Below are 24,766 nucleotides of genomic sequence, written 5' to 3'. Positions count from 1 at the left end.
TTTCGAGTTTCTTCGAAAATGTGTTTGAGTTTGGACTACATAGCTTAGTTAAAAAATTCATAAAAGCTTTTTAAAATATCGAAAATAAAAAAGAATTTGACAAAATTTGATAAAAATTGAGCCTGCTATTTTTTTGTTTGCTGCTGTATGTATATTATATTGGTGTCTTTGTATGTATATATGTATGTTTTTGTATGTTTTATATATTATTACATATATGTACGTAAGTATTTTAACGTATACTTGTATAAAAATCTGTAGAAAAATAGTATGATTAAATTAATGAAATCTACAATCTAATTTTAACTTTAATAAAATGGTTTTCTTGTTCTGCTTGTGAATTAAAATGGTTTTAATTACGCTTTGTATTATTTATATTAAAAAAGTACATATATATAATGCTTTTTTGAACTTGTGAGTGTACTAATTATTTATTTGTGCTCGGTCACTTCTACTACAGCTATTTTTCAATTAATTTACAGTAAGTTAAATAATAATAATATTTATTTTGTGTTCACCAAAGGACGATGTTCTCTCATTTTCAGCTTATATTAGCCTTGGTGCTGCAATTACGCACAATGCACACAAGGCGTTTCGTCACTGATGCGTATTAGACGCCAATTTACGAAAGTTGTACGTTTTGATGCCGAGCATTTATTTTTTGAATGAAGGGCTGCATACGAGGCTTCAGCTGCATGAAAACATGAATGAACTTAAAGCCAGTTAGCGTACAGCTAAAAACGCTTTCAGCGAACACAAGATTTATTGATATTGTAACGAATTTAGGGAAATTCCGCTTATTTGAAACCTTCAGCTAACGTTCGAAGTCTTTATTAGACTACTTTGAGAGTACTTCACAATAACACTTATACTTCACAACTCATTGCGTGTTTAAATCAAACTGATTATTGACTACTCAGCTTGCGCTGCTTTAATACTCTCCGCCGCGTCATTCACATATTTCTACTAAAGTCTAGACGTTTCGCATTCTACTGTATCTCCTGCTTGGTAATTGAGCTACATATATGCGTATGTATGTGTGAGAACAACTTCGGCTGATGACTACATCTGTGTGTGAGTTATCTCTTCGTTGCTTTTTATGTATGTGTGTAAATGATGATTGATTTGATGTACACAAGAGTGGTAACTTGCTTTATTGTTGTTGTGCCTTTATTTATTTAGTATCAGCGTAATGATGCCAATATTCGTCACAATATGTTGCAAACAATTGCAGACATGTTTCCTTCAGTTGAGTGAAAGAAATTTAGTTTTATGAACGGAGAGTTGAGCTAACTGCCAAATTAAATAATTTATGCTTACATTTTTGAGGAAAAGCACTTCTTTAATTATTTACCACACTTCATTATAATATTAAGATGAAAATTTCTAATAATAACTAACACTTTAAAATGTCAACGACCTGTCAGACAGCCGAATAAACATGCTGAGTAAATGTAGAGAAAAAAATGTATGCTCAGTTAGGTAAATGTATGTTATGCTACTTAGGTAAGTTAAACAGGCCGGCCAATAAAGAACTGATATAGACTGAATTTGTCCATAGTGTAACCAGAATTTGTTTGACGACCAAACTGAAGAGCCCCAATTATGTGCCAGGACTTATGTTATAGAACAACTCCTTCCTCTTTCCAAATGCTAGACGTTTTCTAGGACCTATCTTAATTCCTGCCTCGAGATCTGGCAACTCTGCTGCCTCTAACCGCTGGAGCCTTGATCTGGCAAGCGCGGGACACGCATACAGAACGTGCTCAACCGTTTCTTCCTGCAGTTCGCACTTCCTACACCTGCTGTTACTGATGCCAGAAGGTAGTGTCCAGCCACTTTGTGAGTCTTATATCGTAGGATTTGCACATGATCTCAGAATTTTTGCAGCCCCGCGCTTTTATCCACGCCTTTCCTGCTTAATGTGGATCATATGCAACTCCTGGCTCCCAAACAGATTGGGAAGTCTCTCGCTGATTCAGCGAATGTCGCATCCTCTTTTGTCAACTCATCGGCCTTTTCGTTACCTTGTATCCCTTTATGACCGGCGAGAATCCGGTATAGATGTATGGTCCGGTCTGAGCGAAGTTTTTCCGAAACTTCTTGACATTCCAGAACATTTCTTGATGAAGTGCTGTAGAAGAGTATTGCTCAGTAATTTGACGTAAAAGCCCAACCGTTTAGTGGATCAAAAACACTCAACGTTGCGTTCAGAAAAGTAACACTCAACGATTGATCAACAGTTGTATTTGCTGAAAGCGCCCAATAGTTGTAACTAGGCGCACTTAAGCTTAAAAAATAATAAGATCGCTGGAAAATGCTAGTCATAAAAGGAGTATGAAATGTATGTTTCCAATAAAAGCTTGATGAAATATTGTTGAAAAAATGTTCGATACTAGAAACTCCTTGCATGTTTTGAACACAGAGTGATGCATGCATCTTTTCTAAAAGCCCCGTCACATAAGCAGTTTTTCATATAAATGCGTTTAACGCTGCCTTATGCAAAATGAGTAGAATGCACGTATTATTATGGAGAACGGCAGATCGAGCGACACTGGCGCCATCTGACATGAAAAAATAGCCAATTCCCAACTTCTGTTGCAAGCAAAGCATAGGAAGAAGAATTTGATATTTGCTTTGGCTAAGGGTGTTTTCACACTTTGCAAGTGAAACTATTTTTCCCATTCGTTGGTACTTTTCTTGCATTTTCCACAGTTAAAAACTGCAATTTCACAAGCGAATAGGACACAAAATATGTTAGCATGTATTTTTCTTGTATAGTGGGAATATTTATAACATTGCTTCGCCAAATTTTGTATGTGAATGGGCTAGGCGAAATAAACTGCATTGACAAGTCTGAAATTTCTTTATATTTACAAACGCAACCGGCGGCCACCGTGGTGTGATGGTAGCGTGCTCCGCCTACCACACCGTATGCCCTGGGTGCGCACCCCGGGCAAAGCAACATCAAAATTAAAAAAAAAGTTTTTCAATTAGAAGAAAATTTTTCTAAGCGGGGTCGCCCCTCGGCAATGCTTGGCAAGCGCTTCGAGTGTATTTCTGCCATGAAAAGCTCTCAGTGAAAACTCATCTGCCTTGCAGATGCCGTTCGGAGTCGGCATAAAACATGTAGGTCCCGTCCGGCCAATTTTAGGGAAAAATCAAGAGGAGCACGACGCAAATTGGAAGAGAACCTCGGCATTAGATCTCTTCGGAGGTTATCGCGCCTTACATTTATTTATTTATTTTATTTATACAAACGCAACATCTTGCGTGATTGTGACGATGTTACTGGCATGCATAATATTGCGTTAAACGCATCTATGTGAAGAACTTCATTGTGGCTCGACCATAATCCAGTTTCTATTCTCTAAACTTCAGTGGCAGATCATAATGCTTAGAGGAATTATCGCTACACAACACATCGCATCAATGCCGATACGTCTCATGTGCTATATAAGGCATATAGGCTGCAATAAATTTGATCTCTACATCTTACCCTTTTTATTATCAACTTTGAAAACTGTCTTCAAGTTTGACTAAAATATTTGGGATTACAAAAAAATCTAAGTCTAAGCTAGATTCTATTTATTAATTTTTAAATATGCATCTAAAAATAAATCTAAAAATATCGGAAGTATTGGGGAAGAGCTTTTTGTTAACGTAATTTTTTTTAAGTTTAACTTTTATTTTTATATAAATATTTTTTTTTTGACTTAAATCTGTTTTTTCGATTTGCGACCTTCCTTCCAAATTACACTAAACACAGCAAAACAGTTTTTCAACAGAATAACTATGGTAGTTTTCTATAAGAAAAAGGTTTCTGAAAAATACCAATTTTACTCTTTTGCAAAAAAGTCTTAAATTTGATGTGGTGTGTTACTTTTTATTTAATCTAATCAACTAAATTCTTTTTTTCTATTTTTGGTAATGTAGAAAAAAAACTCTCATGAAATTTCTAAATGAAACTATGCAAACCAATCTTCAAAACGTTTATGAAAAATTTCGAAAATTATATAAAATTTCACGAAAATCTTGAATTTGTTATTTGAAATTTTCAGATTTTTTTCTCATTATGCAGTTTTGTAGCGCCATCAATTTTAATCTAACAAAGTGCAGCTATAGTTTCTCAATATGCGCCTTTTTTACACTTTTGTTTTCGAAAATGGTTTTAGATTTTCTGCCATACCAAGTAGAGGTTTACGCCGATCACTTTTACTTACTTTTCTTAATTTTTCTATTTAACAAAAATACTTAGGAAAGGTTTTGTTTGTATGTATTTAAGGAAATTAACGTTTTGGCCATTTCGGAAAGATCCTAGGTTTTTGCCCCAAAATCTCGCTCCTTGCGGAGGGATTTTCCCTCGTTCACTTACTTCAGAGAGGCTTCGAACCTAACCCCGTCTTTGGAATTGGTACTCTTGCGCCTTAGTCATAAAAGGGGCGGTGCCACACCCATTTTCAAAAATTTTTGTTTTTTCAATTTAATGTTATAGTCCAAATTAGAATGTAAAATTCTATCGATACAAAGCTCTTTTTCGCTAAGATATAGCTTATTATTTTCGTCGACGACCCCTTTAAAAATCTTTTATATAAAAGTGGATGTAGTCTTGACCGATCTCGTCCATTTTTTCTAGAAATATTTCCTGCTATAGGGAAATTTTGTGTACCCAATTTTATTACCATCCGTTAATTTTTCTTCGAGTTATAGCTCCCGAAACATTAAAAATTGCTTAGTCATAAAAGGGGCGGTGCCACGCCCATTTTTTAAATTTAAAGTTTTTCCTATTTATTGTTATAAATCCAATTGGGAAATGAAATACCATTGATATAAGGCTCTTTTTTGCAAAGATATAGCTTATTTTGTTCGCCCACAACCCTTTTAAAAATCTTTTATATAAAAGTGGGCGTGGTCCTTAACCGATTTCGTTAATTTTTCTTTAAGGCATTCCATATAATAAAGGCAACCTCTCTGCCGAATTTTGTTACGATAGATTTAACGATTTTTGGTTTATGAGTAATAATATTTGTAATATATTTATTTGTAATATTTGCGGTGCCACGCCCATTTTAAAAAATTTTTCCAAATTTTTATCAAGAGTCTCTATATCAGTCATGTCAAATTTCAACATCCTAGGTGTATTATTTACTAAATTGTCAGGTTTTTTGTGTATAAAAAGTGGGCGTGGTTTACATCCGATTTCGCTCATTTTCAATACCAATCTATTCTGGGTCCAGATAAGCTCGTGTACCAAATTTGGTGAAGATATCTCAATATTTACTCAAGTTATCGTGTTAACGGACGGACGGATGGACGGACGGACATGGCTCAATCAAATTTTTTTTCAATACTCATGATTTTGCTATATGGAAGTCTATATCTATCTCGATTCCTTTATACCTGTACAACCAACCGTTATCCAATCAAAGTTAATATACTTTGTTTGCAAAGCACGCTGAGTATAATAAGAAAAAATTGTTAAAAATCATAGCGAGCTTTTAGGAACCTTTATAAACCTGCACTTTGTTAGACTAAAATTTACTGGACTACAAAACTGCATACTTAAAAACTCTAAAAACTTCAAATGAATAATTCGAAAAATGTGAAATTTTCAAAAATTTTCCAATTTTTTCGAAAACGTTTTTGAGATTGATTTGCATAGTTTCAGTTACAAAAGTTTATAGAAAATTTTCTTAAATAATCGTAAATAAAAAAAAAATTTAGTTGACGAAATTTAAAAAAATTTTCACTGCTATTTTTGTGCTCGCAACTATATATATATTTCGATATTCGTTTACATATATATATGTTCATATTTATGTAAGTTGCTGTCGATATGTACTCAATTCTCAAAATTATCGTCAGCTTACATAACATGCAACATACTTTTTCCGGAATTCAATAAGTTATTCTTATTCTTATTCAATAAGTAATTTTAATTCTATGTGTTGCATTTATTTTTTTATTATTCTACTATATTATTATTGTAAAAATATGTTATATGTATGTATTTTGAAATTTTTTTATTTGTTCATGTGACATATTGTTTTTAGCAGTACTAATTTTTTTAAGAACTGTACTAACCCGTGATTTTTGTTTTCTTCTGAGAGTTGTCAATACTGTTGGTTATTATCGGTTTTTCGTTATGTTTTGTGAGAAATTCAAGTATATATCGCTACTTTATATCTGAGAAAGAGGCGTCTAGAAGAATCTATGTGATCATTCCCAAAACAGACAGGATAGTATCTTAATGGTGCTTGTTACCGTAACGTACTGATTTGTATTCGGCAAAGGACCATAAACATCGATAACACTCCCCAAAACTTTCAGAGAGTGTCTTAATACAAGAATAAGAAGAAGAAGGAAAAGAAGAAGAAAAGCAAGAGTTAGAAGATACTGCCTACCATCATCATCATGCTTATGATTATGGTACGCACAGAGAACACTATTTCGGGCCAGATTTTGTATGACGCCGTGGCATTTTGTCTCGCAGTAACTCACATTCACTGTCACCACTTTATAATATGACACATTTCATAAAGGAATTCAGGTTTACTGTCACAAAACCAGGGAATACTTCACCGTCAATTTGTGGATGTATTACTGAGGTTATGTACAACCCTCCATACTTAACATTGATACCTTCTTGTCTACAAGACTCCTTTAGTTTGACTGTTGGTACACAAGATAGTGAAATCCTAAACTGTGTTCTTGGTGGGAATATCTCTATGAGATTGACCCACGATCTTCAGAAGACTCCAAATGGATGCTCTTCTCAAGAAGAGACTGCACGGAGAGACAAAGTGTGCCAGAAAGTACCAAGTGGACTCTGCACGTACGGGTAAAAAAATGGAATACGAAATTGGAGCTGGTAATTTCTTTGAACAACTTAAGGTCTCACTCTCAATCAGCCTTTATGAAATGACTAGTATTTTCCAAGGGGATGGACTACTAAGGTTATGTTCAACAGAGTACTAAATGTTATCCTTAAACAGCACATACACAACACTGAAACCTGCTTGTCTAAAAGACTCCTTTAGTTTGACTGTTGGAAAACTAGGTAGTGGCATCCTAAACTGTATTCTTGGTGGGAGTATAGCCATAAAATTGCCATACGATCTTAAGAGGACTCCAAGTTGAAGCTCTTTTCAAAAAGGGACTGCAGGGAGAGACAAAGTGTGCTAGAAACTACCGAATGGGCTTTGCACCTACGGGTTAAAAAATGGAATGCGAAATTGAAGCTGGTTGTTGTTGTTGTTATTGTTGTAGCGATAAGAACACTCCCCGAAGGCCTTGGGGAGTGTTATCGACGTTACCAAGCCGGACCATCTCGCGAACTGCTAGGCCATACCACCATCCCACCCCCTAGATCCATGAGGACTTCGGGGTCGCCAGAGCCTCAGCTGTTAATCAAACAGGAATCGCCACGGATAGGTCAGGTTGACAATTGGGTTGGAGAAGCCATATATTGCGCTGGCAACACCTGGAAAGGGTTGCGATACACAACCCCTTGAATCTATTTGGTATTTTAGTCGCCTCTTACGACAGGCATACCTACTGCGGGTATATTCTAACCCCTAACGCGCTGGGGTAAAATTGGAGCTGGTAGTTTCTTTGAACAACTCACTCTTAGCCTTTCTCACTTGACTAGTATTTTCCAAGGGGATGGACTACGAAGGGTATGTACAACAGATGCGTACTAAATGTTAAGGCACTTCTGGCCCGTCATACACAACACTGAATGAAACCTGTTCGCCTACAAGACTGCTTGAGGTTTAAAGTTGGAACACGAGGTAGTGGAGTCCTAACTTGTATTTTGTGTGGGAATATAGCCATGAAATTGCCATACGACCTTAAGAGGACTCCAACTTGACGCTCTTCTCAAGAAGGGACTGCAGGGAGTATGCCAGAAACAACCAAGTGGGCTTTGCACCTAAAAAAAAAATCAATGTAAGGCGCTATAACCTCCGAAGAGATTTTAGGCCTAGATTCCCTTCCAAACTGCGTCGTGCTCCTTTTAGTCTGGCCCACAAATTTGCGGGACGGGACCTACTTGTTCTATGTCGACTCCGAACGGCATCTGCAAGGCAGATGTGTTTTCACTGAGAAGCTTTTCATGGCAGAAATACACTCGGAGTACTTGCCAGACACTGGCGGCTTTGCACCTACGGGTTAAAAATGGAGTGCAAAGTTGGAGCTGGTACTTTCTTTGAACACCTTAAGGTATTATTCTCAGTCAGCCTGCGACCAGGCAATACTACGAAGAAATCCGACACACAGAAATACAGCAGTATGAATGAAATAAGCGTAAACACGCCCCCAGCCTCAACCAAAAAGAGCCCCTAAAGTCTTAAGTCGATAAATGTCTGGCGGGTTTTGTTCTTAGAGTTCAATTCACAGTAATGCATAGCAGACTTACTCGGGTGACGCGCGTCACTCTTGCACAACTTCGATCTGGCTTCCGCAATTGGTGAAACTCTCACTTATCCAGAAACAAGACTCACATGCGCAATGAAGGTCCTGATTGTTATGTGTGTCTACATGACACCAACCAACTTATCAATTTCAATGTAAAACAAAAGCCTCTAACACCCATGTCTCTTCAGCCTACCCTATTAAAATTGCAAGTTTCCTTGGACTTCCGTTAGAACACCTATTGATTGGGGCGAGACACTGCTACAAGAAGAAGAAAATGGGTGGCTGCATTGTAGTAATAATGCATTTTCTGTGCGAATGGAATGGTTTTTGAGATATGCCTCTTTGGGATGTTTTATACGGCTAGGAGTCAAGGAAATGGCAAAATACTCTACAAAGAATAAACCAGCTTTCGATGATTTTTCGCCAAAATAAGACCGTATGGCTTCGGGGTGTAATTCATGGCCCCGGCTTTCAGAGTTCCGACAAGGCATAATCAATGTTTTTTCTCTGTACAAAGACTAAAAAGGCACACTCTAGACAAATTGTAAGAAATAGTAGAACATATTTATATATGGGTCTCAAAAATTGTTGTTGTTGTTGTTGTATTAACGATAAAGAAACTCCCCGAAGCCTTTGGGGGGTGTTATCCTTTGTAGGATATAGATCCGGTACGTTTCGGTAACATAGCGTTATTAAGGTGCTAGCCCGACCATCTCGGGAATGATTTTTATGACCACATTAAACCTTCTAGGCCATACCGCCCTCTCCACCCTCTTGTTCCATGGGGAACTTGGGATCGCCAGAGTCTCGCCTGCTAAACATGTGTATGTTATAAATATTCATCTTTGCAACAGCATTCCCCTCGCATAGGTGAGATTGACAATGGCGTTGCGGAAGCTTTGAAGTTATAAAACTTTGTATTGCGCTTATAAACCCCTTGAATCCCTCTCGAAAATTGTAGTTATTATCTCCGTTCATATTTGATTGGGATTTGGTCGTGTCTGCATTAGTTATACTCGGACTAAGTTATATAAGCATGTATGCATCTAGGATGCTTACTAAATAGGTATTTTTTCTCACTTAATAAAAACGAAACACGCACTACAAATAATTAAACTAATCTTTTAGATCTCTAAATAAAATATACAATTAGTTATCACACGATTAGAGAGGAAAGTAACAACTATCAAATATTTTTCTTTCAACTGCACTAGTCTACATATGTATATGTATGTGTATGTATATATGTATAAATATCTATAAGTATATGCATTTACGTATATTCTAAATTTTGTATTTCGTAATTTCGTCTATTTTTTCTAAATATTAAACTAAAACTAAACTTACACGCCATACAAAATTTTAGCCGCAACCTCAGACAACCGCGGCATGCACCACTACAAACGCCACATGTACTCTTGAATCTCTCCATCTTTGCTTTGCAATACAATGTGATTCCGCGTACTCATACATATGTATGTTTAACATAAAATCGAATTAATTTACCTTTTTACACATTGAAGTATAGCCGAGCTAATAAATTCATACGTCTTGTTGCACGTGCCTCCTCTTCGCTATTTATCATTTGTAAATATTGCAAAATTTGATCTCACAAAATCGTACATACCACAAATAGTGCCAACACAAAGAATAGCATTGCTACAATGTCTTTGTGTAGGTTTCGATCGCGATAGAAAGGACGCGTCGTATATGATTCTTTGCGTGTTTGTCGAAAGAGCCACAGTGGTATGATTAATTGTAGGATGTCGGGTATCATAAAACCAATATCACGTACAATTTGATGAGCATAACCTTCGCCACGTACAACATTCAAAAAGAATTGATCAAAACTACTCGCCGTTATATGTAGAATAGCAATGCCAACTATGCAGAAGACTTTTTTCGATGTAACAGAATTTGTAGTGTTAGCCAAATGCATGACCATTACGGAAGATATAAATTCAGTTACCTAAAATCAGGACATACATATAAAGAATTATTTTTATTTAATTTGATAATATAAAATACTTAAATTCTAGACAAAAGAGAAGATGCTTTAAATGTATTTGTTGTATAAATATGTACATCAATATTAATAGTGAACAGCGGAAGTACTGCTTAAAAAACCAATGATATAAATCCAATGTTACTAACCTCTTGGAGCGCGCCTATAATTATTCCACACAATGAGGTTTAAAAAAAAGCATATATTATTGGTATGTACGAAAGGGTGAATAACAACAAAAAGGCAACACTTAGAGACCAATTGCAAAGCGAGCAGCGGGGGTAACCATCGCCGTTTGTAAACTTTACAATTTCTCTAATATCAATAACTAAATACATATGGCGGCCGCCGTGGTGTGATGGTAGCGTGCTCCGCGATCCACACCGAAATCCTGGGTTTCGCGCCCTGGGCAAAGCATCATCAAAATTTAGAAAAAAGTTTTTTCAATTAGAAGAAAATTTGTTTAAGCGGGGTCGCCCCTCGGCAGTGTTTGGCAAGCACTCCGAGTGTATTTCTGCCATGAAAACCTCTCAGTGAAAACTCATCTGCCTTGCAGATGTCTTTCGGAGTCGGCACAAAACAAGTAGGTCTCGTCCCGCCAATTTGTAGGAAAAACTAAAAAGGAGCACGACGCAAATTGGAAGAGAAGCTCGGCCTAAAATCTTTTCGGAGGTTATCGCGCCTTGCATTTTTGTATTTATTTAATTGCTCACGATGTGGGGGAATACAGAATGTAAGAATAAGTGTAGTCTACACAGTTGCATCATTTGTGAATAATTCAAGTGGTAGAGTTGATGTGAGCGAAATGAGACATCAAATCAACGCAAAACAAGGTTTTTTTTAGGTGTGTTATCGACAAGACATAGACGAGCTATCGATTTGTTATCAAGGTTTCATAAATTTGAACACTAATCATTCAAAGGGCTGTGTAGGCAACCCTTTCAGCGGGCTGCCAGCGTAATTTATAGCTTCTTTAACCCATTTGCAAACCTCTCCTAACCGTGGCGAATCCTGTTTCCGACCCCAAGTTCTACATTATGGGGGCGGTATGGCCCAGAAGGTTCAATGTGGTCATATCAAATCGTTGCCGAAATGGGCAGACTTGTAACTTAATGGTTATTGTTACCGAAACGTACCGAGTTTATATCCGGAAATGTACCACCAACATCGATGACACTTGCCCAAATCTTCAGAGAAGTGCCTTTATCGCTATAAAACCAACAGCAACAATTATAACGTTCACGTTTTAAAAAAATGCCAAGTCACCAAAAACGAAATACATCTGGGTGAACTGTTAAAACGTGGGGGTTCAGAATTGGTCTAGAACGAGCATCAACTCATATGCGAAGTATGGACGAACCAGCTTAGGCGTTCACATTGAAAGTTAAGAGGTCTCTTAGGCTAGCCCAAACTTTCCGGCCTATATTTAAGCAACCCTCGATTAAAAAAAAACAAGTGTAATGAATTTAATTAACCCTTATTTAATTAAACTTTGGCGATCTCGTTTTTTGATTGGGCTGGAAAGGTTGGTCTATGTATGTTCTGCACAAATGACAAGAGACCCGATCCCGCAAACCACACCAATTATTACATATAATTGGAATGGAAAATTGTTTATTTAGTGAGCTGCCCTAGGTTAGGTAGAAAGAAATGAGCCGGCCGATAATGGGCCCCTTTGTGATACCCTAAACAGTCTGCCACGCTTACTGTATCATCTTTTATAGCGAGAAAAACTTTGTGGTGGCGATAAATTTAACTATCATCCTTTTTTATAGTCGCAGAACGTCAGCAAGGTCATTGAAAACGGTTGCCCGAGTGTAGCCAAACACCTTCTACTTAGTGCTGGACAATATAATCAAAAGAATGTCAGCGCGTCTTTACCATGGTAAGGAAAAAGTAGACTTGATGTGTCTCATGTAGGAAGCGCTGACCAGAGTACATTTAACGGTTTGTAATACACGGGGCTGTTGAAAAATTTTCTGTAGTTAATTTGTTAGTGCAAATTTGAATATCATAGCGAAGTGCCTTGCCTTCATATGGAACTGTTTTTTCTTTGCACTTTCATATGAAATTCAGGCACTTTCATATGAATTGAATTTATATGTTAGGCATATGGGAGTGCTATGAAATTTTTTTATATTCAAAGTGTGAATTTGTATCTGCAACCTTCTACGCCATACCGCCCTTCCACTGCCTATATCCATAAGGAACTTCGGGTCGTCGGAGCCTCGGCTGCTAATGAAAAATGATTCGCCACGGGTAGGTGAGGTTGACAATTGGGTTGGAGAAGTTATATGTTGCGCTGACGAGCCCTTGAATCAATTTGGTATTTAAGTCGCGCCTTACGACAGGCATACCTACCTCGGGTATATTCTAAGCCCCCTAACCAGCTGGGTGTATTATCTGTGCCTATTCTTCAGGGTAAAACAAAAACAGAAGTGCTGTAAGTGTATAAGGGTTGAGCAGCTCTGGTAGTAGAAGTACGAAAGTTTAAATAAGACACGCTATAACCTACTTATTGAAATTGCTTGAAGGATGGCGGCGGTTGTACTCCTGTAATGTACATATGTAATGTAAAATAAGTAATTAATGAGTACTCAATACGTTACTAATTTATCTAATTAATAAAACTGAAAAATCTTTGTGAGGTTATAGTGAGGAACTAGAATCGGAAAACCCGGTTTCTTTAAAAAAGGCTTACATCGGGTCTTAAAATGATTTCGAAAGGAGTCTTAGAAAGGAACGCTCAGTTCTAAAAGGATCGAAGTGGGAAAAATCCGTATAATAGGAACAGAAATTCAGTTCTAAAAGATTCGATATCAACTTTATAAGAGGAAAAAGAGTTTTTGAGAGATGGGAAAAAAATCGATTGAAGTCCATATTTTATTAAATGAGCGTATCTTACTTACTTAATTGGCGTTTAACCGTTTAAACGGTTATGGCCGTCCAATGAGGCGCGCCAGTCACTTCTTTTCTCTGCCAACGGGCGCCAATTGGTCACACCGAGGGATTTTAAATCGTTTTCCATCTGGTCCTTCCAGCAGAGTGGGGGTCACCCTCTACCTCTGTTTCCATAGGCGGGTTCCGATAGAAACACTTTCTTGGCCGTAGCGTCATCTTTCATTCGCATAAGCGTATCGTCACCGAAGATTAAAGTGTGCCTTATGTATAACTCGAGGAGTAATTTTCCTCGTCTGAAACAAAATTCGTATCATATAAGAACATTCAATCACTTCAGTGAGTGCGAGTAAACCTGAATGACTTTATAAAATGTTTGGTATTATAAAGTGGTGACTGTGAATGTGAGCTATTGCAATGCAAAGTGTCACGGCGCCATACATAATCTGGCCCTAAGTTATGTCAAGTACGAAACCGGATTCGCCTGTAGCCCAGATTCTTCAATGCGCAGAAATAAGCAGCACTAAAGGCTGCTATCGTCAGCCTATACTTGTAAAGCATATTGACATAAATATAATTTTGTTATATTAAATGAGGCTCATTAATACATTGCTCTCGTACATACATACATGCATGCATACATGCAAAGTATACAGACTCCGTAATGAGATAATTAATAGCTCAATAATTTAATATGTCAACACAAGAGATGCTCTTTTGTGGCTTGAAAATTTTAAAACATTTATGAGTGGTTTCCAACAGAGTTTTCTTTAGAACATTGCAAATGTATATTGATTGAAGAAGAAATGGAAAAAAATGAGTACTGTAATGCTAAGGATAGTAAGGTGGGCTCTACATTGAGTTCCCCAACACAACTAGTCTCTTTATGGAAAAAAGCCGTGAGTACGAAGTACTTACTCGTGAAATTCTATGTGTACGTCTATAAGCCTAATGTTTTAAAATTTACTGGAGCTCTCCCAGGGGTTGAACTTAAACCACAGCAGAGGTAACTCTAACAGAAAAAAAGAATTTCGAGTTTTTTCGGTGTCTTACCCGTACGCTTGTCCTCTTCACGAGGAGGTATAAGGTACCAAATCTAACACCGCCAAGAATTGGGGGTACGTTTTTAGCGTTTAGCGATCGAGTCAAGTATTTGGGAATAATTCTGGATAGGAAGCTATTATGGAGTGACCATATACTGGAGCGATGCAAGAAGGCAGCAGCAGCGCTGTTCACCTGCAAGAGGGCAATTGGCACCTCCTGGGGATTCTCCCCCAAGGTGACATACTGGATTTATACAGCCATTGTGCGCCCGATTCTTCTTTATGGTGCCTTGGTCTGGTGGCCTGCACTAGCTAAAACTACCTATCTTAAGACGCTTCAAAAGGTGCAACGGAGTTCGGAGCTCTGCATCACCGGGGCTCTCTGCTCCACTCCATCTGAAGCACTCAACACAATGCTATACCTTCCACCTCTTGACCTGGTGGCGAAGGAAATAGCGGTCATCGCCGCTCTACGCATAAGGGAAACAGGTCTCTGGTCAAATGGATCTAGTGGACACGCAACAATCCTGTGCACGAGCGCTCCAGTCCCAATACCGGTGCGCACTGACTACTGCACGCCAAATAACGTCTTCGTTAAAAATTATAGTATATATATACCATCGCGACAGGACTGGAATACCAGACAACATACGGTACCGGATGCCATCAACATATTCACGGATGGTTCTAAGCTTGACGGGAAGGTGGGAGCAGGCCTCTTTTCGCCGGATCTGGGTCTAGAGGTCTCTTTTCACCTACCAGATTACTGTAGTGTTTACCAAGCGGAAATGCTGGCGATACACAGGGCTATGAACCATCTAGGGTCTATGCCTAAGGATGGTAAACGGGTGTTTATTTTCTCAGACAGCCAGGCCGCCTTAAAGGCCCTGGACTAAGGCTGAGTAACACAGCACTGTGCTGTGTTATAGTGTTAACACTCAGTAATGCGCGGCACGCACACGCACACCAAACTGGTAAATGCTCATAACACAGTAACACGCTCTATAGCACAGAGAATGACACTCAGATCGTAAGTGCACATACATACATAGTCCATTGTGCGTGTGTGTTGATTGTATTGCTTTCCATTGACAGTTCACTCAAAACTTATTTATACACATGATACAAATATTACAAGATAAAACCGGTGAGAGGATAATGACATTTAAAAAGATTTTAAAATTCTCACTGCGCTCTCATAATTTTTATTTTATTTTGATTTTTTCATAAAAAAATGGTGTCCATAGGGGCACTTACTATCCTCTTGATCAGATGATATGACTTTGAAAAATTGGAGTATTAAAGAAGATAAATGTTGCCATGCTTTACTCTTCTACATGGCGTCAAACGTGGCGTTAGAGGTAAGTAACACAGTACTGTGCTCTGATATTGTGCCTACACTCATATCGACTTTCGATAATCAGTTATAACACAATTGTGTTAACACAATGTGTTAACACTGCAAAGTGTGCCTGTGCTACTGTGTTAACACTCAAAAAATAGAGTCATTACCCACCACTACCCTGGACTCATTCGTCGACAACGCAAAGTCGGCCACTGAATGCCGCAGATCTCTTAACGAGATGGCTCAGCACTTCAGTATCAGCCTTATATGGGTACCTGGGCACAGGGATATCGAAGGCAATTGCAGGGCAGACGAGCTGGTCAGAAGAGGCACCACCGACGATATCCTTCCGGGAAATGATTCGGTAGGCATACCCATGGCCACTTTCAGGCTTCGTGTGAACACAAGCACTATAAGAATCGCAAATGGGCTATGGTCAGCCATATCATCGTGTGAGACATCCAGACAAACCTGGCCCTCATATGACAAGGAGCGCACAGAAGCGCTTCTGATTTTAAACAAATCAGCTCTATCGTCCCTGATAAGGGTTCTAACAGGGCATTGCTTAATAGGCACGCACGGTGCTAGAATGGGGGTAATGACCTTCGACTATTGTCGCAGCTGCAGATGTACAGAAGAGGAAGAGAGTGTCCAGCACCTTCTCTGTCACTGTCTAGCGCTTAGTAGGCGTAGGATGGCTATCCTTGGTAAACCTTTTCTACATGTCCTCGCTGAGGTCTCTTGCTATGAAGTAAAGGCTCTGGCAAAATTTATAATTTCCACGAGGTGGTTTGACCCGCTTTAGGCAGGGTAGGGGTCCTCTTTTGAGACCGTATAGGGTATTACAATGGGCCCATTGGTGGCCTAAGTAGTGAGCTGTTACCATAGTGTTCAGCTCAGCCCTTGCAACCTAACCTAACCTACCCGTACCAGTCGATACCAACAAGCTATTGTTTTACTATCATCTTATTATCGGCAGCGAATAGTTATCGTCGAATAACCGATTTGTTATCGACGGATTACATATGTGCTATCGATTTTGTATCGAAGTTTTATCGGTTTCTGCTCTATAAGAAACCAATGAGTCGTCGTTAACTAAACCGTAACTCTTCGATAAGAATTCGATAACTTTTCAACAACACGTTAATAACACGCCAATAGAAAATTAGTGGCGCCTCCAAAAAAATCTATAACTTTTTGATAACATATCGATACCTTCTTGATATCACATCGATAACTTTTCGATACATAATCTATAACTTTTCGATAACTTTTTGATAACAAATCGATAAATGTTCGACAAAACGCTGATAACAAATCAGTAACACACATGGCGATTGATTTTCGATAACATATCAAAAACAGTTGATATCATATCATTAACTTTTTGATTAACATTCGATAACTTTTCGATAGCAAATCGATAACTCGTCTAAAAGTAATCGATAACAAACATATAATGCCCCGTAGACGTGAAGATTTGCAATCTTCTAGATATATTTTTCGGAAACATCCAGAACGCCATTGCTATCTTATGGCTGGGCTAAGCGTCAAAGTGAAGAAGGCAGAAGCGTTAATGTACTCGTATTTCTGGCCCGTACGCTTCTGTGGTAGATAAATTAGTAAAGAAAGAAATCGTACTTAAAAGTTTCAATACTTAAGGAGATAATAAAATATTTAGCGTCACGTGGCGAAGTTCACGACCCCCTTGCCCCTGTGATAAAATGTGACTCCCTACCTTCCTGGGCTCGTCACGTAATTTATAGATCACTCCAAAGTAATTTCGTTTTCTTGTTAAGCGTATACGTGTGAGGCAAATTACTTACATATGTGAGCAAATACTACCAGCTCCCGTACCACTGGGAAGATACTCTCCAGACTATTTGAAACCATCAGAGATTTCAGACTTGGATACTCCTTATCGAGCCATGCTGGGGCATCTTAACACCAAGAAAAAAATCGAGAATGAGTTTATACAATGTGCATATGGTAATAACGTCGTAAAGATGACGAGCAGCTCTAGGACTACCAAGGGCTGTTGTTGTTGTTGTTGTTGTTGTATTAACTATAGAGACACTCTCCAAAGGTTGATGGTCCTTTGCTGGATATAGAGCCGGTACGTTCCGGTAACAAGCACCATTAAGGTACTAGCCCGACCATCTCGGGAACGATTAATATGCAGGGCAAGCAACGCTGAAATCTGAACTATATGTATATAAATTGGTTAATCAAAAGATGCGCCTATTACGAGGCCACCTACGGCTGAATCAGTTAACAACGAGTTTAAAAGGTTTGAAAAGCTGGTACGATTGCTATTTCGTAACAAGTCCCAAAGCTAAAAGCGTCAGTTAAAAGCACGTAGAGGGGATATAATAAGAACTAGTACCGGCATTTAGTGCTATAGGTCAGCGCTAGTTCGGAGCTAGTGTGATTCTCTGCAGGGTCACTTTGAACATGTACATCCTTACATGAAAATCGTTTATCCAAAGAATTATTGCCAATTAATTTTGCTTTCGCTGTTAACGATAGCATTTACAAATTTTAAAATTAGGTTTATACTTATATTAACTAAATTTAATAAAAGTGTAACGTTCATGATAACTTATTTATAGATTGTTATATTGACTTCAAGGCACCAATGTCTTATCTAGTGACGAGCTAAGCAGTCGTGGGTGGTGAAAAACGCTACGACAAAAATTTCTCCGTTGTCTGAGTTGCTTGTCGAAATGGGAAGCCCAGTACAAATAAAATAATTAAAAAAATGTTTAAGTTAAACGGTTTTATTGAAAACGATACTTACATTAAGTAGTAATAATACTAAAAGATAGAAAATAATTAGGTAGATCCTAGGTACTAGTCATCACACTCCTCATCAATCTAGGGCGTTGATCAGAAAATTAAATAAAAGCGTTGGGTGCGTGAAATTTCTGAAAATGTGAGGCGTAGCATAACCTGATTAAGATTCAGTTGGTCTTACTTATGACTATCAATAGAATTTTGACGCGTCCAACGCTTTTATTTAATTGCCTGATCAACGCCCTAGATTGATGAGGAGTGTGATGACTAGTACCTAGGAGCTACCTAATTATTTTCAATCTTTTAGTATTAATACTACTTAATGTAAGTATTGCTTTCAATAAAACCGTTTAACTAAAATTTTTTTTTTTACTTATTTCATTATACTGAAATTTCACTAGCAAAATTTGAATTTATGTGCTCCAAAGTATTCTGACGTCTCTTCTACCGGGAAATGAATTTTTTACAGAAGTTTCACTAGCAAAATTTGAACTTATGTGCTCCAAAGTATTTTGATGTCACTTCTACCGGACTGTATATAATATTTGTTCAAAGAGCCAAATCGGACAGACAAGTACGAGTTTTTTGAATATCTCAATTTTTGCGACACCTAGCGTGAATTTTTTTTACTAAAGCGGTTTCTATTTCTGTGTGTGAAATATGATTTCCAAATATGAGCCAAATCGGACCACAAATACGATTTTTGTTAATATCTCGATCCTTGCGCCACCTAGCGGCAATTTTTTTCATAGATCGCTTTCTATTCATGTATCTATTATGTGTTCCAAATATGAAATGAAATGAGTTTTTTACAGAAATTTCACTAGCAAAATTTGAACTTATGTGCTCCAAAGTATTTTGATGTCACTTCTACCGGACTGTATATAATATTTGTTCAAAGAGCCAAATCGGACAGACAAGTACGAGTTTTTTGAATATCTCAATTTTTGCTACACCTAGCGTGAATTTTTTTTACTAAAGCGGTTTCTATTTCTGTGTGTCAAATATAATTTCCAAATATGAGCCAAATCGGACCACAAATACGATTTTTGGAATATCTCCATCCATACGCCACCTAGCGGCGATTTTTTTTCAATGTCGCTTTCTATTCTTGTATGTATTATGAACCAAATTGGACCAAAAATACGATTTTTGTGAATATCTCGATCCTTGCGCCACCTAGCGGCGATTTTTTTTCATATGTCACTTTCTATTCTTGTATGTATTATGAAACAAATCGGACCAAAAATACGATTTTTGTGAATATCTCGATCCTTGCGCCACCTAGCGGCGATTTTTTTCATATGTCGCTTTCTATTCTTGTATGTATTATGTGTTCCAAATACGAACCAAATCGGACCACAAATACGATATTTGTGAATATCTCGATCCTTGCGCCACCTAGCGGCGATTTTTTTTCATAGGGCGCTTTCTATTCTTATATGTATTATGTGTTTCAAATATGAGCCAAATCGGACCACAAATACGATTTTTGTGAATATCTCGATCCTTGCGCCACCTAGCGGCAATTTTTTTCATAGGTCACTTTCTATTCATGTATGTATTATGTGTTCCAAATATGAACCAAATCGGACCACAAATACGATTTTTGTGAATATCTCGATCCATGCTCCACCTAGCGGCGAGTTTTTTCATATTATTGCATTGCCATCGGGTTCTGAACTATATTCCAAGTTTCAAGCTCGTAGCTTATCGGCAAGTTACTTAAATTTTAATTACAAAATTCGCGCTGGCCGGCCGGCCGTGCAGCCTGTCAAGTCAACCTAAATAAAACCGTTTAAAAATAAAAACAATACGACATTAGACGGATAAGGCGACAGCTGTTCCGCAAAACGAAGATGCTGCGGTCAATTAAGGCAATACATAGACTGAAGGTATCGATATTGTCACCAGAAAATGACTATCAGGTACCAGGACTTATGTTATAAAATAACTCTGTTCATCTGGCAAATACCACATGTAGCTGGGCCTTGAGCTCGCGAGCGCAGGACACGAACATAGAACGTGCTCATTTCTTCCAATAGCCCGCAATTCCTAGATTTTAGTATTAACGACGAGGCCTAATTTCTAAGCACGTGATGTTAGAAGGCAGTGTTCGGTCACAATACCCATCATGAGCCTACCGTCGAATAAATGCCTACACCTTTGATTGAGACGGCTTCGGTATAAGCTTCGAAGGATGCACCTTTTTTAACTACCTCCTCCGCTTTTTCATTTCAATTTTATCCCATATGCCAGGGACTCAATACAGCTGCCTTTTTCACCTGAAAGCACTGTATTGAACCAACGTCGTACACGTGTATCGTCATTTAAGCAGCCAACCGTCCACCCCTTAGAGCCTCATCGAAGAAGGTGATCAGATAGTCTGTTCGTCCAATAATTCATGAGGCAATATTCCTATGGCCGCATTGTTTGAGCTCAAGCTGCCCGAATCATTGCAGCTCGTTGTGGTTGATAATGCTTTATTTTTCGCCGTCAGGAATGCAGGTGAGTTGTGCAGAAGTGCACATAGTGCAGCGGTTGTTTTCAGGGCTCCCTTGATGATAAACATTGATAGCCTGCATACCCAGTCCAATTTCTAGAGGTATATTATTTTTGTTTTTGTCTGCCCACCAAACACAGATTCCATAGTATATAATACACTTCACGATCGCTGTAAATACCCAATGAGGGAGAGGGAGGGCATCCCAGCTATCTTATATAAGCATAAAGTGCCGTCGAGGCATTTCACCTTTCATTTACCTCTTTCACGTTGAGCTTCTACGACAACTTACTGTCTACAATGATTTCTAGATATTTTGTACAAGGCTTCTTTTACAGATGCACGCTTCTTAGCTTAGGTCTAGTCCAATTGGGGACGTTATAAGTTTTTCTCTAAACAAGGGCACATTCGTCTTCTCCGAGTTTGCGGTCAACCCGATATTAGATGCCCGATGCCCAGTCGGTGAAAAGTATATTTCTTTCTTAGGTATTAGGGTAACGAGTTCGTTACCTTCTTCGTCAGTTAGCAGCAGCATCGAACATTTTCTGCAGTAAAGAAACGTTCCATTATCCAGATTTTTACGTTCTATTCTTACAACGAGGCATATCTCTTTCCTTTTTGCGTCGCAATGCATTGGGGTCGTATAGGCAGCGGCCTTCTTTAACGAGGCGGCGCGACATTACTCATCGTGGCAGTGGTTTTTAATGCTTGAAACCCGTAATACTCCTATGGGCGATGAGTAATGACTAAGAAGGAGTGAGAGGGAGAATGGTAATGAAAGTAGGGAATAGGTTCGGGCGTCGGGGGAAGAAGGAGGATGAGAAGTAAATGGTTCAAAGAGAATAAGAGAAATAGAAGAAAAATTAGACGACGAATGGATAGAGAGTGCTAGGGGAAGGAGGACCACTTTTTACATGTAGCTAAACGCTAGTTTAGTAAAAACTTGATGTTGCACTCCTTGCAACAGGCGTTTCCTGTCCACTCTCACATCTGACGCACAAAACTGTTTAAAAAAACCACCCCTTCTTCAAACCACAGTGCTTAGATATGTGGCGACCGAGCAGGGACATGAAACCTTGACACTTACTGTGTATTTTTTACTGAATTGTATTAAAGTAACTGGAATTGTTGTTAAGTTACCATTGCAGTTTAATAGTTTGCTATGTTTTTAAACGGTTTTGTTTAGCTTGAATGGCCGGCACGAATTTTGTAATTGACATTTAAGTAACTTCCCGATAAGTTACAAGTTTGAAACTTGGAATATAGTTCAGAACCCGATGACAATGCAATAATAAGAAAAAAGACTCCGATAGGTGGCGCATGGATCGAAATATTTCAAAAAATCGTATTTGTGGTCCGATTTGGCTCATATTTGGAAGGCATAACACATATAATAATAGAAAGAGACTTATGAAAAAAATCGCCGCTAGGTGGGCAAGGATCGAGATATTAAAAAAAACTCGTATTTGTGGTCCGATTTGGTGCATATTTGGAACACATAATACATACATGAATAGAAAGCGAAATATGAAAAAAAAAATCGCCGCTAGGTGGCGCATAGATCGAGATATTAAAAAAATCGTATTTGTGGTCCGATTTGGTCTATATTTGGAACACATAATACATATATGAATAGATGAAATGATGTCCGATTTGGCTCATATTTGGCGCAGAGTCGAGTAAAGTCTTTGGAAGGGTTATGTATTGAGGACTTAGATTGTAACAAATTGTCAAGAAAGAGTCCTTGTAATAATGAGTCACTAAATGAACTAAATGGAATGCGAAATAATAGGACATTAAATAAAGACTAAACGTTTTTAGTTGAGTTTAAATCATCATAGAATTGTTTAAAGCGGCTAACTTTTTTCTAAAACACACACACACACATGCACATATGTAAATACATAATAATAGGCATACTCACCGTAAAGAACAGCTGATGGTTCCATTGTTGGTAATAATCATCGTTGTAATAATTCATGTACGCCCACCAGGCATAGTAGTGTGAGAATATCGACAATGAAAATAGCAGCAACATTGAATAACGGCAACGTTGTTGCAATATCAATGCAAACAACTGTTTAATGCATTCATAAAGTGCAATAACAGCAAATACAGTTAACAACCACATTTTGAATGAATTTTGTGTGACATTGAAGTAAAGATGCTTATACGATGCAATACCCGATTCATATGGCCCCTTGAATATCGTATCCCAGCAGGAGCATGTACAAAAATGTTTATCAACATAACGTGAATAGTTTTGCCAAAAGTAGGCCAACACCAACATATGAGCGGGAGGTATTAGAGCTGGCGCCAAACTGCCACACGCGGCAGGCAACCATTTTGTGTCGAACATTTTTGAAATTGTTTGGCGTGTTCTTTTTTGGTGGCCTGTGGCCTAACGAGAGTTGTATGAACTTAAATTGAATGTTGTAAATAACCTATGAATGTGATAGAGTTTCTCAACCGCTTGCGCCGCACTGGATCTTAACTTAACTGAAGGATTCAAGAAGTGGCAGGGTGTTTGTGTGATTTTACTCAAATCAACGTTGAATACATTAAGGAAGTTAAGATTTAAGCTGCGATTCTGCTCATTTCCTTTTTGGTTGCTGCCGCTGGCATATATGCATATGTATGTGGATATGTAAATGTTTGTTCTATAAATTTATGCTGATGTATGTATGTACGTTAGTTGCCCTTCATGTTGGCTTTAATGGTTGTAGTAGTCAAAGTGGTTGGCCTAGTTAACGGTGGTGTATGTAGCTGTTGGTTTAACTTTCTCGCCTTCTTCTGTTTGTTTGTTAGCTTTATTCTATATATTGGTTATGATTGCTGTTGACAGTCACGCTCTCTATTCAACTTTTTTCTCGTTAAAGTCGCAGACGTGCAGACAAAAATATTTGCAAACGCACGTCATAACAACATTTATTCTTTTATCATTGCTTTAAGTTTTTTATTATTCAGGTGTACCTTTTCTGACGCTTTTGTATTGTACTTGCATTTATGAATATTCCAATTTGTGTTTGTCTCCGTGATGGGTGCTTTTAGTATCGTCAATTGTTGCTGTGCCTTAGGCGGATTTGTTCATTTGGGTACTTGAAAAGTTTGCCTGCCTTTTTTGTTTAAATAATTCCTCAAGTATGTTAGTTAATACTGCTTATGGCTGCCTGGAGAATGTTATATAATGCGCTAATTCTATGCTATTCACGTCTTACTAAAGGGAGCATACTAAATTACAGGATATTAGTTAAGATGTTTGGTAAAGCGTTGAAAATATAGTAGTAAATTCTTTTTAATGTGCACTATAAGAATGAGCTAGAAGCTAATATACATATGTACTACTGCTACAAGTGCTATGGTTGAACTGGCCGGTCCATGAGCATCTGATATAGAATGAATAAGTCCGTAGCGGTACCGATGCTTTGAATATGTTTACTGATGTCTCTAAGGCTGACGGAAAGCTGAGAGCAAGCATATTATAAAAACGCGACGCGACTTCCGAAATGCTTACATATCTGGCGCCCGAGTAGGAACACGAAACGCACCCATTTTGCAGGAAAACGGATTATTGCTTAAACAAAAAACTATCTTTTTTAAAATTTTCTTATTGCACAAAAGATTTGAGAAAAATAATCATACTCCTATTTTTTGCAACGAAGCCAAAAATTAATGAAACCATCATTCATCCTTTTACTGGAACTGGAACTTATTCTTATTTCACCTGTCCCTCTACTTATATGTATTTAAGTTACATT

General features: G+C 38.0%; 1 protein-coding gene across 1 annotated transcript; it reads right to left on the bottom strand.

The window, feature by feature from the left end:
- Nucleotides 1-10,027: 10,027 nt before the first annotated feature.
- LOC137233607 (uncharacterized) lies at nucleotides 10,028-23,367 on the bottom strand. The gene is made up of 2 exons (XM_067756762.1): nucleotides 22,933-23,367; nucleotides 10,028-10,387 (listed from the first exon to the last, which is right to left on the bottom strand). Exons 1-2 carry the CDS (start codon nucleotides 23,365-23,367, stop codon nucleotides 10,028-10,030), a joined length of 795 nt encoding a protein of 264 aa, XP_067612863.1.
- Between the last annotated feature and the right edge of the window lie 1,399 nt (nucleotides 23,368-24,766).

This window comes from Eurosta solidaginis, chromosome 5 (genome assembly GCF_040869045.1).
Source record: "Eurosta solidaginis isolate ZX-2024a chromosome 5, ASM4086904v1, whole genome shotgun sequence".
Taxonomy (NCBI): domain Eukaryota; kingdom Metazoa; phylum Arthropoda; class Insecta; order Diptera; family Tephritidae; genus Eurosta; species Eurosta solidaginis.
The sequence above is the reverse complement of the archived record's forward strand: the minus strand, read 5'-3'. Positions and strand labels throughout refer to the sequence as shown.